Source organism: Hyaena hyaena, unplaced genomic scaffold, assembly GCF_003009895.1.
Source record: "Hyaena hyaena isolate Hyena2069 unplaced genomic scaffold, ASM300989v1 scaffold_1042, whole genome shotgun sequence".
In the NCBI taxonomy this organism is placed as follows: domain Eukaryota; kingdom Metazoa; phylum Chordata; class Mammalia; order Carnivora; family Hyaenidae; genus Hyaena; species Hyaena hyaena.
In genome coordinates this window covers 473004-488177 of record NW_024081668.1, presented here as the reverse complement: position 1 = coordinate 488177, position 15174 = coordinate 473004, and the positions used below count along the sequence as shown (strand labels likewise).

The following is a 15174-nucleotide window of genomic DNA, read 5'->3' as shown; positions in this document are numbered from 1 at the left end:
AAGCAAAGAGAGAAAGCATAATATTATTATTAATGTTACAGGAAATTGATATTTTTAAGTTACAAAAATTTTCTTACCTATGGGACGCCCACAAATTATCCTGCTGCATTCCTTTGATGAAAAGGCTTTCTAATATGCCCATCTGGTCTTGGTGGTTATCTGTATAACTCATTCAACTGAATGTTTGAAACTCATTTACTTATGTCATTTTTACTCTGGCCTGTGTCCTAATACATTGGTAATCTACTCTAAGCTATTTTAATTAAGATTTTCATTAACAGTGGGACACTAACAGTGATATATCAAATCAGTATCAATACTCACCCTATTTATGTCTCCTGTTACTGTATTTCTTGGGAATCCTAACTGTATAAAGTCAAAATCCAAAGAAGAACCTATAAATGCAAGAAACAGCACACAGATGTGAATGGTTTTGTCATTAAAAGAAATTATCTCACATAAAATTAATAAAACTGACAGCAATATATGACTTAGATATTATATCAGTGGTATCATAGATTTGTTGTATTTACTCTGTTGGACAGGCAACAGAATTCATCATTTATCCACCTCTAATAATTTATTAAACATTTTCACACAAAATCCCAGGCCTTTCTTTGTAAACAATACTTATTTATATTTTAAAGGGATAATGAAGCTAGATAAATGTATTTCTAGACTGGATGAATCAAGGAAAAATTAATATTTTCAAACTTTTTCATCTGAATTTTATTCTAATAAAATACCTGTATTCTCAGAGCAAGAAGCAAGCAATTATCAGTAAGTTCATTTCTGCAGAAAACTCAGCATTTGTAATAGGGCATACAGATTTTAACTCACTCCTTGGATATGTTCCAAGAAGAAAGAAAGGTGAGAGAGAAGGAATAAAATATTACCACAGAGTGAAAAGCACAGGGGGAACTTCAGAAGAATTGGAGAATCATGTTTATAACCTGCCATGAATTGCAAAAAGTAAATTTTAAAAGATTTTTTCTCCCTAGCTGCAAAACTCATGTTTGTGATTAAGATAAAGCCCAGGTGAAGGTACTGTCTATATTTATTTCTTTGCGTCATAGTCTTTTCCCAAAGCTAGAGATTTGGGACTCTCTCCCATGATATTTTTAAAGTATTTATTCAGTAGATGAGCTTGTTTAGAATTTTATTTATTTCCAGTGAAATCCCAGGCCTTACTATTCCCTGAGGATTGGGGCATTGCAGAACTAGGCTCTTACCTTCTCTTATGCTTTTTCTAAACAGGCATTGTAAAATGTTCCTGGGGAATAATTAAACTGTAACAGAGCTTGCTGTAATAGCTATTATATGAAGATGCACCTTTGAATTCCCTGTTTCTGTTTTGAAGAAAGAAAATTCTTCCCTTATCAGTATTAGTTCTCAGATTTGTGTTTTAGAGACATTTCAGTCACAATTCTGTCATATCCATTAGTGCTAAAACTGGAGTGGGCTTATTTGACAAATATTTATCGAGTGCTTACCAGACACTTGGAATATATCACCAATAAAAGAGTTCCAAAGAGAAGCAGTCATAGCTTCAGGTTTAATAGAATTCTTTCTTAGTCCCCTCATAGAAGCTTCTCCTCCCATCCTGGTGACCGTGATTTATTTGGCCGAATTTAAATTTGTAGACACAGCTAGAGCAAATTCTGCAAGCAAATCACTGGAAATTATAGGGAGTCAGTCTTGCACTTTTTTGTTCTCAGACTGTTGAAATTTTAGCTGTTGAGGGTGAAGCCCCTTTTATTGGCCATTGATTAAATATGTGTAACAGTTTCTGGAGGACAGAGTCCCCAACTTGCAGTGTAGGCCCAAAATGATATCTTCATTTACCCTAGTGGTCCTCAAATGGAGGCAGCTACCCCCACCTACCAGGGGATATTTGATGCTGTCTGAAGACACTGTTGGTTGTCACACCTGTCATACCAGCAGGTGGACAGTGGGTGGAGGTCAGGGACGCTGCTTAATATTCTGTCTTACAAAGGACAGCTCCCCAACAAGCAAGAATTCTCTAGCCCATAATGTCAATAATGCTTAGGTTGAGAAACCGTGTTTATCCTTTGGTATTGCATTCCTATATTCTATCAAGCATACTGCTTCCACATGATGCAGTATATGGTAGGGCCAGTGAATCTTGTAATCATGTGCCTGTTGTTTCACTTCACAGGGTGGTAATGTCATGCAGCGATCCCATATTAGCAAATCACTTATTTTCTAAGCATAAGTATGGTGGTGCAGGCAGAGGCTCTTTAGGAAAAGAAATTCAATCCACATCCAGGAAAAAAGAAATCAATCACAGAAAGGACAAATATGAAAGGAATTTTAATGTAAGCAATTTGTTACTTGTTGCTGGTTAGTTTTCTTAAAGGATGGTGCCTTATTTTTAAAAAAAAATTTCAGTGTTTATTTTAAAGAGGAAGAGAGAGACAGAGTGTGAGCAGGAGAGGTGCAGAGAGAGAGAGAGAGAGAGAGAGAGAGAGAGAAGCATAGAATCTGAAGCAGGCTCCAGGCTCTGAGCTGTCAGCACAGAGCCCAACGTGGGGCTCGAGCTTATGGACCACAAGATCATGACCTGAGCCTAAGTTAGATGCTTAACTGATTGAGCTACCCTGGCACCCCACAGATGGTGCCTTATTGATGGTTTAGCATTGGTCTCTCACCGAGGCTGTATAGAGAGTATACAGTAATGCCTCCACTGTGAAGGATCCTCTATGATGGGCATCAATTTGAGACACAAAGATTTGCATACTTTGTGACTACTCTTATAGGTCTATCCATTTGTTGCCTCTTCAAGCTTCTTTGACTCTGGTTTTTCTATCTGGTCCTTCTAGGTCCCCGACCAAGCAATGAAACTTTTTGCGTCTGTCATTAATCTTGTATATATTTTTCTCGAGTAACAGATCATTTCTCCTACCATATAAAGGAGACAACTAAGTGTATTTCTCTGAGCATTTTACTTTGTGAGAATTTCCTTTACACTATATTCTATTGCTACCTGTGGAGGGGCTATTGTGAAGCAGTAGCACATTTTTTTTCTTACAGTAGTACATAATCAGATGACCTATTTTTTAATGAATCCAGTGGTTCCTTTCCTTCTTTGTCAGTTTATTTATGAAAGCTCACTTCCAACATGAAGTCATAGGTGTGAACTAAGGAAGAGGAGTTGGTGCAGTAAAAATAGGTCTGTGTCTTTAAAAATGCTTCTTAATGTGCCAAACAATTTGCAATTCCATCTAGTGGCAACAAACAATATGAGGTAAAATAAATATGAGTGAAAAAATTTGGCTAATAATTAACAACTAAGAAAGTATAGGCACTGTACACCTTTGTAAAATACACACAATACTTTTTTAAGAATCATTAATTCCTATTCATTTTTCCTATACAATTAAGAAAGATGAATGGAACTGGCATGAACATTGTTTAAGCACCATGGATGAAAATCAACTAAAATTATTAACATTTTGAACCTAACATTGAAGTGTATTTGGATAAAGTTCCAAATGGTTTATAATTTCTTCCAATATAATAGCTTTTAGCTAGTTGATCAACTATTTTATTTGTTTCTTATGTAAAGTATAATAAAGACATTCACATCTTCCAGAACCCAGAAATCCTGCCTTCCAAGCTCAAAAACTATTCTAAAGTCCAATTTTTGTTTCACATCACTTTGTGAAACAAACGACTTCTTGAAGGCTGGAAATTAAAATATTTTATTAAATATATAGTTTATTGTCAAGTTAGTTTCCATAAAACACCCAGTGCTCATCCCAACAAGTGCCCTTCTCCATGCCCAATACCCCCCTTTTCCTCCTCCACACCCATCAGCCCTCAGTTTGTTCTCAGTATTCAAGAGTCTCTCATGGCTTGCCTCCCTTCCTCTTCCCAACTATTTTTCCCCTTCTTTTCCCCCATGGTCCTCCGTTAAGTTCCTCCTAATCCACCTATACATGCAAACATATGGTAGCTGTCCTTCTCTGCCTGACTTATTTCACACAGCACAACACCCTCAAGATCCATCCATGTTGCTACACATGGCCAGATTTCATTCTTTATCATTGCCATGTAGTATTCCATTGTATACATAAATGACATCTTCTTTTTTTTTCTTTTTTTTTTATTTAAAAAGATTTTTTTTAAACGACATCTTCTTGATCCATTTATCAGTTGATGGACATTTAGGCTGTTTCCATGATTTGGCTATTGTTGGAAGTGCTGCTATGAATTTTGGGGTACATGTGCCCCTATGCATCAGCACTTTTTATTCCTTGGGTAAATTCCTAGCAGGGCAACTACTGGGTCATAGGGGAGTTCTATTGTTAATTTTTTGAGGCACCTCGACACTGTTTTCCAGAGGGGTTGCACCAGCTTACATTCGAAACAACAGTGTAGGAGGGTGCCCATTTCTCCACATCTTCACCAGCACCTAGAGCTTCCTGATTTGTACATTTTAACCACTCTGACCAGCATGAGGTGGTATCTCAGTGTGGTTTGGATTTGTATTTCCTTGATGAGGAGGGACTCTGATCATCGTTTCATATGTCTGTTGGCCATCTGGATGTCCTGTTTGGAGAAGTGTCTGTTCATGTCTTCTGCCCATTTCTTCACTGGATTGTTTGTTTTTTGGGTGTGGAGTTTGGTGAGTTCCTTATAGATTTTGGGTACTAGCCCTTTATCTGATATATCATTTACAAATACCTTTTCCCATTCCATCAGTTGCCTATTAGCTTTATTGCTTGTTTTCTTTGCCGTGCAGAAGCTTTTAATCTTGATGAGGTCCCAATAGTTAATTTTTGCTCATGATTCCCTTGCCTTTCGTGATGTGTAAAGTAAGAAATTGGTGCGGTTGAGGTTAAGGAGGTTGTTTCCTGCTTTCTCCTCTAGGGTGTTGATGGCTTCCTGTCTCACGTTCAGGTCCTTTATCCATTTTGAGTTTATTTTTGTGTATGGTGTGAGAAAATGATCTAGTTTCATTCTTGTGCGTGTTGCTGTCCAATTCTCCCAGCACCATCTGTTAAAGAGTCTGTCTTTTTTCCATTGGACACTCTTTCCAGCACTGTCAAAGATTAGTTGGCTGTACACTTCTGGGTCCAATTCTGAGTTCTCAATTCTATTCCATTGGTCTATGTGTCTGTTTTTGTGCCAATACCATACTGTCTTGATGATGACAGCTTTGTAGTAGAGGCTAAAGTCTGGGATGCTGATGCCTCCGGTTTTGGTTTTCTTCTTCAATATTACTTAGGCTATTTGGGGGTCTTTTGTGGTTCCATACAAATTTTAGGATAGTTTGTTCTAGTTTTGAGAAGTATGCTGGTGCAATTTTGATGGGGATTGAGTTGAATGTGTAGATTGCTTTGAGTAGTAATGTCATTCTAACTATGTTTATTCTTCCAGCCCATGAGCATGGAATGTTTTTCCATTTCTTTGTGCCTTCATCAATTGCCTTTATAACTTTTCTATAGTTTTCATCATAGAGATCTCCTATATCCTTGGTTAGGTTAATTTCTAGGTATTTTATGTTTTTTTGTGCAATTGTGAATGGGATTAGTTTTTTTGATTTCTCTTTCTGTTGCTTCATTGTTGGTATATAAAAATGCAACCGATTTCTGTAAGTTGATTTTGTACCCTGCAACTTGGCTGAATTCTTGGGTCAGTTCTAGTAGGCTTCTGGTGGAGTCTGTTGGGTTTTCTATGTAGAGTATCATGTCGTCTACATGAAACTACACTTCAAAAAGTGAAGGTTTGACTTTTTCCTTGCAATTCTGATGCCTTTTACTTCCTTTTGTTGTCTGATGGCTGATGCTAGGACTTCCAGCACTATGTTAAACAACAGTGGTGAGAGTGGACATCCCTGTCATGTTCCTGATCTCCGGGGGATAGCTCTCAGTTTTTCCCCATTGAGGATGACATTAGCTGAGGGCTTCTCATAGATGGCTTTTATGATGTTTAAATAAGTACCTTCTATCCCAACTTTCTCGAGGGTCTTTATTAAGAATGGATGTTGTATTTTGTCAAATTCTTTTTCTGCTTCTATTGACAGGGTCATATGATTTTTATCCTTTCTTTTGTTGATGTGATATATCACATTGATTGATTTGCGAATATTGAACCATACTTGTAACCTAGGAATGAATCCCTCTTGATCTTGGTGGATAATTCTTTTTATGTGCTGTTGAATTCGATTTGCATGTATCTTGTTGAGGATTTTTGCATCTATATTCATCAAGGATACTGGTCTGTAGTTCTCCTTTTTTGCTAGTTCTCTCTCTGGCTTGGGAATAAAAGTGATGCTGGTTTCATAAATTGAATCCTAAAGTTTTCCATTGATTTCTATTTTTTGGAATAGTTTGAGGATAATGGGTATTAACTCTGTTTTAAATGTCTGGTAGAATTCCCCAGGGAAGATATCTGGCCCAGAATTCCCCAGGGTTCTTATTTGTTGGGAGATTTTTGATAACTGATTTGATTTCCTCACTTGTTATGGTCTGTTCAGGTTTTCTATATCTTCCTGTGTGAATTTTGGTAGTGAGTGTGTGTTTAGGAATTTGTCCATTTCTTCTAAGTTGTCCTATTTGTTGGCATACAATTTTTCATAGTATTCCCTGATAATTGCTTGTATTTCTGAGGGGTTGGTTGTAATAAGTCCATTTTCATTCATGGTTTTGTCTATTTGGGTGCTCTCTCTTCTTTTTGAGAAGCCTGGCTAGAGGCTTGTCAATTTTGTTTATTTTTTCAAATAACCTACTCTTGGTTTCATTGATCTTTTCAACTGTTTCTTTGGTTTCTATATTGTTTATTTCTTCCCTGAGTTTTATTATTTCTATTCTCCTGGGTTTGGGGTGCTCTTGTTGTTCTGCCTCTAGCTGCTTTAGGTGTGCTGTTAGATTTTGCACTTGTGCTTTTTCTAAATTTCTTGAATTAGGCCTGGAGTGCTATATACTTTCCTCTTAGGACTGATTTTGCCATATCCCATAGAATTTGGATTGTTCTAGTTTCATTTTCATTTGTTTCCATATATTTTTAACTTTCTTCTTTAATTGCCTGATTGGTCCATTCGTTCTTTAGTAGGGTATCCTTTAACCTCCATGAGTTTGGAGGTTTTCCAGACTTCTTCCTGTGATTGATTTCGAGTTTCATAGCATTGTGATCTGAAAGTGTGCATGGTATGAACTCAATTCTTCTATATTTATAGAGGGCTGCTTTATGTCCCAGTATGTGATCTTTCATGGAGAATGTGCCATGCGCACCTGAGAAAAAGTGAATCCCATAGCCTCAGGATGTAGAGTTCTAAATATATCTGTCAAATCCATCTGGTCCAATGTGTCATTCATGTCCCTTGTGTCTTTATTGATTTTCTGTCTAGTTGATCTGTCCATTGCTGTAAGTGGAGTATTAAAGACCCTGCTATTAGCATGTTCTTATCGATAAGAATGTTTCTGTTTGTGATTGTTTTATGTATTTAGGTGCTCCCTCATTTGGTGTGTAGACATTTATAATTGTTAGCTCTTCCTGATTAATAGACCTTTTAATTATTATATAATGCCCTTCCTCATCCCCTTTAACTGCCGTTGCTTTAAAGTCCAGTTTGTCTGATATAAGTATAGCTATACCATCTTTCTTTTGACTTCCAGTAGCATGATAGATATTTCTCGATCCCCTTACTTTCAATCTGAAGGTGTCCTCCAGTCTAAAATTTGTTTCTTGTAGACAGCAAATAGATGGGTTTTGTTTTTTTATCCATTCTACCACCCTATGTGTTTTGATTGGGGCATTTAGCCCATTTACATTCTGTGTCATTATTGAAAAATATGGGTTTAGAGTCATTCTGTCGTTTTTGGGATTGATGCTTGTCGTGGTGTCTCTAGTATCTTGTGTTCCTTTGCAACATTTCCCTCAGAGAGATGCTCCTCAGGATTTCTTGTAGGGCTGGTTTAGTGGTGACAGATTCTTTCACTTTTTGTTTATTTGGAAAGACTTTTATCTCTCCTTCTATTTTGAATGACAGGCTTGCTGGATAGAGGATTCTTGGCTGCATATATTTTCTGTTCATCACATTGAAGATCTCCTGCCATTCCTTTCTGGCCTGCCAAGTTTCAGTAGATACGTCTGTCACCACTCCGATAGGTTTCCCTTTGTATGTTAGGGCCTTTTTCTCCCTAGCTGCTTTCAAAAATTTCTCTTTGTCCTTATATTTTGCCAGTTTCACTATGATATGTTGTGCAGAAGATCAATTCAAGTTACATCTGGTGGGAATTCTCTGTGCCTGTTGGATTTCAATGTCCATTTCCTTCCCCAGATTGGGGAAGTTCTCTGCTATAATTTGTCCCAGGACTCCTTCATCATCTTTCCCTCTCTCTTCCTCTTTTGGGATTCCTATGATACGGATATTGTTCCGTTTGACTGTATCACTGAGCTTTTGAACTCTTCTTTCATGTTCTTGGATCAGTTTCTCTCTCTTTTCTCAGTTTCTTCTTTTTCTATAATTGTGTCTTCTAAATCACTTATTCTCCTTTCTGCCTCTTCAATCCGTGCCTTGGATGCCTCCATTTTATTATGTATCTCATTTAGCACATTTTTAAGTTCATCATAACTATTTTTAAGCTCCATATTATTTGTAGCCATTGTTTTTCTGATGTCCTCCATGCTTTTTTCAAGCCCAGCGATTAATTTCATGATTTTGTTCTAAATTCTTGCTCAATTATTTTGCTTTTATCTGTTTTGAGCAGTTCTTTAGCTGTCAATTCTTCCTGGAATTTCTTTGGAGGAGAGCTCTTTTGTTTAGTCATTTTGGTTAGCTTTCTATCTCTTGTTAGTTTTAAAATCTTGTTATGCTCTCTGCACTAGTGAGAGCTGCTGTACCAAAGAAGGCTCTTTCACTGTCCAGGGCCTGTCGATTCAGAAAGTGTTTTTTGAATGGTATCTCTTGGTCTCTCTTGTTGGGACCTTGGTTATTTTATTTTCCCTCTCGTAGTGGTATTTGGGACTCTCTACCATGTGTACTTTGGCTTGTTTCTTGAGGTAGCCACTATAGGGTTTTTACAGCAGACTCTGTCTCCTTTTCCTCCCATACTCCTGGATTCTCTAAGGGTTCCTATGGCTTCAGGCCTTCTCCATGTGAGATATGGGGGCAAGTGAGATGTACGGAGCTCCTTACTTCCCCGCCATCTTGCCCTCTCTGAGCACATAATTTTTCATAGTATTCCCTGATAATTGCTTGTATTTTTGAGGGGTTAGTTGTAATCAGTCCATTTTCATTCATGGTTTTGTCTATTTGAGTGCTCTCTCTTTTCTTTTTGAGAAGCCTGGCTAGAGGTTTGTCAATTTTGTTTATTTTTTCAAAAAACCCAACGCTTTGTTTCGTTGATCTGTTCAACTGTTCTGATGCTTTCTACGTTGTTTATTTCTGCCCTGATTTCTATTATTTCCCTTCTCCTACTGGGTTTGGGGTTCTCTTGTTGTTCTCTCTCTAGTTCCTTTAGGTGAACTGTTAGATTTTGTACTTGAACTTTTTCTAATTGCTTGAAGTAGGCCTGGAGTGCAATGTACTTTCCTTTTAGGACTGCCTTTGCTACATCCCATAGAGTTTGGATAGTTATATTTTCATTTTCATTTGTTTCCATATATTTTTTAATTTCTTCTCTAATTGCCTGATTGGTTCAATCATTCTTTAGAAGGGTGTTCTTTAATCTCCATGGTTTTCGAGGTTTTCCGGACTTTTTCCTATGGTGATTTTAAGTTTCATAACATTGTGATCTGAATGTGTGCATTGTATGGTCTCATTTCTTTTCTATTTATTGAAGGCTGCTTTATGTCCCAGTATGTGATCTATATTGGAGAATATGCCATGCACACTTGAGAAGAAAGTGAATTTCATGGCCTCAGGATGTAGAGTTCTAAATATATCTGTCAAATCCATCTGGTCCAATGTGTCATTCACGTCCCTTGTTTCTTTAGTGATTTTCTGTCTAGTTGATCTATTCATTGCTGTAAGTGGAGTATTAAAGTCCCCTGCTATTAACACATTCTCATCCCTAAGATTGTTTCTTTTTGTGATTGTTTTATTTATTTAGGTGCTTCCATATTCAGTGTGTAGACATTTATAATTGTTAACGCTTCCTGATTAATAGACCCTTTAATTATTGTTTAATGCCCTTCTTCATCCCTTGTTACTGTCTTTACTTTAAAGTCCAGTTTGTCTGATATAAGTATAGCTACTCCAGCTTCCTTTTGACTTCCAGTAGCATGACAGATATTTCCCTATCCCCTTACTTTCAATCTGAAGGTGTCCTCAGGTCTAAAATGAGTCTCTTATAGACAGCAAATAGATGGATTTTGGTTTTTAATCCATTCTGCTACCCTATGTCTTTTGATTGGGGTCATTTAGCCCATTTACATTCATTGTTAATATTGAAAAATATGGGTTTAGAGTCATCGTGTCCTTTATGGGATTCATGCTTGTGGTGGTGTCTCTGGTATCTTGCTTTCCTTGCAACATTTTCCTCATAGTGTTCTCCTCAGGATTTCTGGGGTAGGGCTGGCTTAGAGGTGATGCATTCTTTCAGTTTTTATTTATTTGGAAAGATTTTTATCTCTCCTATCCTTGCTGTATAGAGGATTCTTAGCTGCATATTTTTTCTATTCATCATATTAAAGATTTCCTGCCATTCCTTTCTGGCCTGCCAAGTTTCAGTAGATAGGTCTGTCACCACTCTGACAAGTCTCCCTTTCTCTGTTAAGGCCCTTTTCTCCCTAGCTGCTTTCAAAATGCTCTTTTTGTCCTTATATTTTGCCAGTTTCACTATGATATGTTGTGCAGAAGAGCAATTCAAGTTACATTGAGGGGAGTTCTCTCTGCCTGTTGGATTTCAATATCTATTTCCTTCCCCAGATTGGGGAAGTTCTCTGCTATAGTTTGTTCAAGGACTCCTTCAGCACCTTTCCCTCTTGCTTCCTCTTCTCGAATTTCTATGATATGGATATTGTTCCATTTGATTGTATCGCTGAGCTCTTGAATTCTCCTTTCGTGTTCCTGGCTCAGTTTATCTCTTTTTCTCAACTCCCTCTTTTTCTATAATTGCGTCTTGTAAATCTCTTATTCTCCTTCCTTCCTCTTCAATCCGTGCATTTAATGCCTCCATTTTATTATTCATCTCATTTATAGCATTTTTTTAGTTCATCAGAACTACTTTTAAGCTCCACAGTCTTTGTAGCAATAGTTCTCTGATGTCTTCCATGCCTTTTTCAAGCCCAGTGATTAATTTTATGATTATTGTTCTAAATTTTTGTTCAGTCATGTTGCTTATATCTGTTTTGAGCAGTTCTTTAGCTGTCATTTTTTCCTGGAATTTCTTTAGAGGAGAGTTCTTCCATTTCGTCATTTCGGCTAGCTTTCTATCTCTTGTTAATTTTAAAAGCTTGTTATGTACTCTGCCCCTGGGGTGCTGCTGTATTAAAGAGGGCTCTTTGGCTGTCCAGGTCCTGTCCATTTAGGAAGTGTTCTTTGAATGGTGTCTCTTAGTTTCTCTTCTTGAGACTTTGGTTATTTTCTTTCCCTACTCGTAGTGGTATTTGGGACTCTCCACCATCTGTACTTTGGCTTGTTTCTTGAGGTAGTTCTGGAAAAGAAAACAGACAACCACACAGGGACAAAGGTACAGAAACGCACAGGCAAATCCAACAAACATGCAAACTGAAAGGGAAAAGGAAAAAGAAAAAGAGGAAGGGACAAAAAGAAAACAAAACAAAACAAGAAAAAAGAGCTATGAGGAAAGACAAATAATAAAAATTAAAATTAAAAAAAAATAAAGAAGAAAAGAAAAAAGAAAAATCCCGAAGAGCATATACAAAGCGAGAAATGACAGGGCGGTGAGGAAGCAAAATTGGAAATGAAATGACCAGGCAGAGAGACTAAGAGGCTTGATTCAGATGGAGAAATCGTAGAATATGTTTAGAGGCAAGAAGAAAGAAACGAAGATGTTACTCAGAGAAACTATATAGTCTGATTACCCCAGAGAGAGAGAGATAAAAGGTAGTGGTGGAGGTGTAGAATGTACATCTAGAGAATGGATTAAATGTGACTGTTTAAGCAAACCAGTGACCTGAGTTCCCAGTCCAGCAGAGGGGAGGGTTATGAATGAGAAAAGGGAGAATATATCTAAATAGAAAGAATTTATCTGGAATTAATCTGGGCAGTGCATCCATGTTGGTGTTCCCCCTGCTCCGGTAAAAAAAAAAAAAAAAAAAAAAAAAACACAGAAAAAAAGCAGCTCTTTAGTGGGGATGGGCGTGGTTTGCTGTAGACAGGTCTTAGCCTCCACTGCTTCCCGCCTGATGCTCCCTGAGGCCCCGCCTTGGTGGTTGTGGGGAGAAAAATGGCGTCACCCCAGTCCCTTCTTGAATCAAGTGTTGCAAATCACTCACTGGGTCTGATCTCCCTGTGCTGCAGGCATAGCCAAGGTGGGTTGTGTTCTGTGCCTCATGCCCCACCTCGTTTCCAGGTCCCAGTCAGCGTGCTTTATTGATACCGATTGAAACACAGTCCAGCAGGTCGCTGCTTCACTGCTCCTGGGAGTCCAGGGGGTGGGGGGCAGTGCAGGGGAAGTGGTGCAGCCTCAGATTCGCTGGGGTCAAGTGGTGGCAGAGCAGCCTAGGGTCCACCACCTCCACACTGCCAGGGGTTAAGCCTGGGGAACTCAGCCTCTGACTGCCGCCTCCGCGCTGTTGGGTGTCAAGCCTAGGGAAGGCAGCCTCAGGCCCAAAACGTCTGTGCCGATGATGATGGTGCCAGGAGCGCAGCAGAGCTGCTTTTCCTGGCGCTTTCTGGGACTGAGGGCGCCTAGTTGGAAGTCAGCACCCCAGCTAGAACGAAAAACACTCTCCTTCCAAGCCAAGGTTTTTATCTTCTTCAGGGACAGTTCTATGAGCAATTTCAGCTGCTTTTTGTTTTCCCCTTGACTGACAGTGGCTGCCCTGAGCGGGACTCCCTCCCCACCCTCCATGTCTTTGGTCCCAGCCCGCTTTTATCTTTCCTGGTTGGCTCTCACACACTTATGAGGTTGCCTTCCCATTATACTCTGTCTCTCTCTTCCCAAACTCCTGTGGCTGTGTCCTATGACTTCAGGCCTTCTCTGTTTGAGAGATGGGTGCAAGCGAAATGCATGGAGCTCTCTACTTCTCCACCATCTTGCCTCCTAGTGTATGGTTTTTTAAAAAGTTTGTTTATTTGAGAGAGACAGTGTGAGTGGGGGATGAGCATAGAGAATCCCAACCAGGCTCTGCCCTGCCAGCACAGAGCCCAGTGTGGGGTTTGAACTCATAAACCATGAGCTTTCTACCTAAGCATAAACCGAGAATGACATGCTTAACTGACTGCTACCCAGGGTCCCCTATTATGATTTCTCTTAATCATGTTTTGGAGAGTCAAATTAAAAAAAGAAGGTGGCAACAGAACAAATAAATCAACAATGTTAATTAAATATTTTATGGAAGTAAAACATTTTTAAATTTTATTTATTTTTTTATATTCCAGTATTTTGATGAGCACTGAGTAATGTATAGATGTTGAATCACTGTATTGCACACGTGAAACTATTTAACACTGTATGTTAACTACATATGAATTAAAATAAAAACATAATTAAGCAATTGAGTAAAGAGACAGAACAAAAGAAAAAGTAAAGTTGTATTAACCTTATAATTGACCATAGAGATATTTACATACATCAAAAGGCAAAACATAGGAAAATATTGATAGATCAATATAATATTGGTTTATCTGTGTAATATACCATAACTCACTAAGAAAGGTCACTAATAAAATATTAGTGAGAAAGAAATTCTAGCATAATTAACATATAGTGTTCTATTTGTTTCAGGTGTACAATATAGTGATTCAAAAAACTCTTAATACTGTTCACCTAATTCATCCATCCCTCCATCTCCTTCCTCTTTGTCAACCAATAGTTAGTATTCTATTATTTGAGGATCTGCTTTTTTTGTTTGTTTGTTTGTCTCTTTGTTCATTTGTTTGGTTCTTAAATTCTACCTATGAGTGAAATTATATGCTATTTGTCTTTCTCTGACTTATTTTACTTAGCATTATATTCTCTAGATCAATCCATATTATTGCAAATGGCAAGATTTCATTCTTTTTTATGACTGAGCAATAGTCCATTGTATGTCTGTGTATACTTAGACATATTTATTTTCTTTATCTTCCATATGTTATTTATCCATTCATCTCTTGATAGACATTGGATTTCTGTCACTAGTTGGCTATTATAAATAATGCTACAATGGACCTGGAGTGCATATATCTTCGAAAATTAGAATTTTTATTTTCTGTGGGTAAATATCCAGTAGTGGAATTACTGATCATATGGTAATTCTATTTTTAATTTTCTGAGGAAACTCCATACTGTTTTGTATGGTGGCTGAGCCAATTTGCATTCCCACCAACACGCATGAGGGTTCCTTTTTCTCCATGCCCTTGCCAATGCTGGTTTCTTGTGTTTCTGATTTTAGCTATTCTGACAAGTGTGAAGTTTATGGAAATAGATTTAAGGGTGCTTATGGCATTAAAATAAGTCACACAGTGCTAAAATTATACCACACGTGGCACCAGAAACTGTTGTTTAACTGGATTTACCCTAAGCTGAGTTTTGACTTGGCTAAAAATGTCCTAGGCTTTATGTTTAGCTCTTATCATTACTGTATTCTAGGTAGCTAATACACTGTAAATTCCTAATCCTTGTCTTGTGCCCTCTGAAAAATCATTAATATCTAGCCAAGGCTATTAGTCTATTTCCTTAAAGACACATACTACATTTTGACAGGGTAGACTTCCTTCAAATTTGCATCTTTTTTATCAATCAGTATGTCTCAGTGGAGAATTATTGTCTTACAGTGTTAATGCCCAAAGCAATGTGTGATCTCTATTACACGTGTATCAGTTGTTTCAACTCAGTAATGCAAAACAGACCTCTGTCTTCTTTTTAGAAATTGAATTACATATAGAGGGACCAGTGGGCCTAGATACTAAAATTTCACTTACTTGATACTAATTTCAAAACAAAATTGAATCCACTACTAAAACAGATTGTTTTTTTTTTTCAAGTAGTTTATTGTCAAGTTGGTTTCCATATAACACCCATTGCTCATCCC

At 37.8% G+C, this 15174-nt stretch overlaps 1 protein-coding gene across 1 annotated transcript in view; it reads right to left on the bottom strand.

The window, feature by feature from the left end:
* Window positions 1-12567: 12567 nt before the first annotated feature.
* The window catches only part of LOC120223726 (olfactory receptor 11H2-like), a 4431-nt gene continuing 1824 nt past the window's right edge, over window positions 12568-15174 (bottom strand). Inside the window, 1 exon segment of the mRNA XM_039221950.1 lies at window positions 12568-12847. Within this exon segment, the coding sequence (XP_039077881.1) occupies window positions 12568-12847 (280 nt within the window).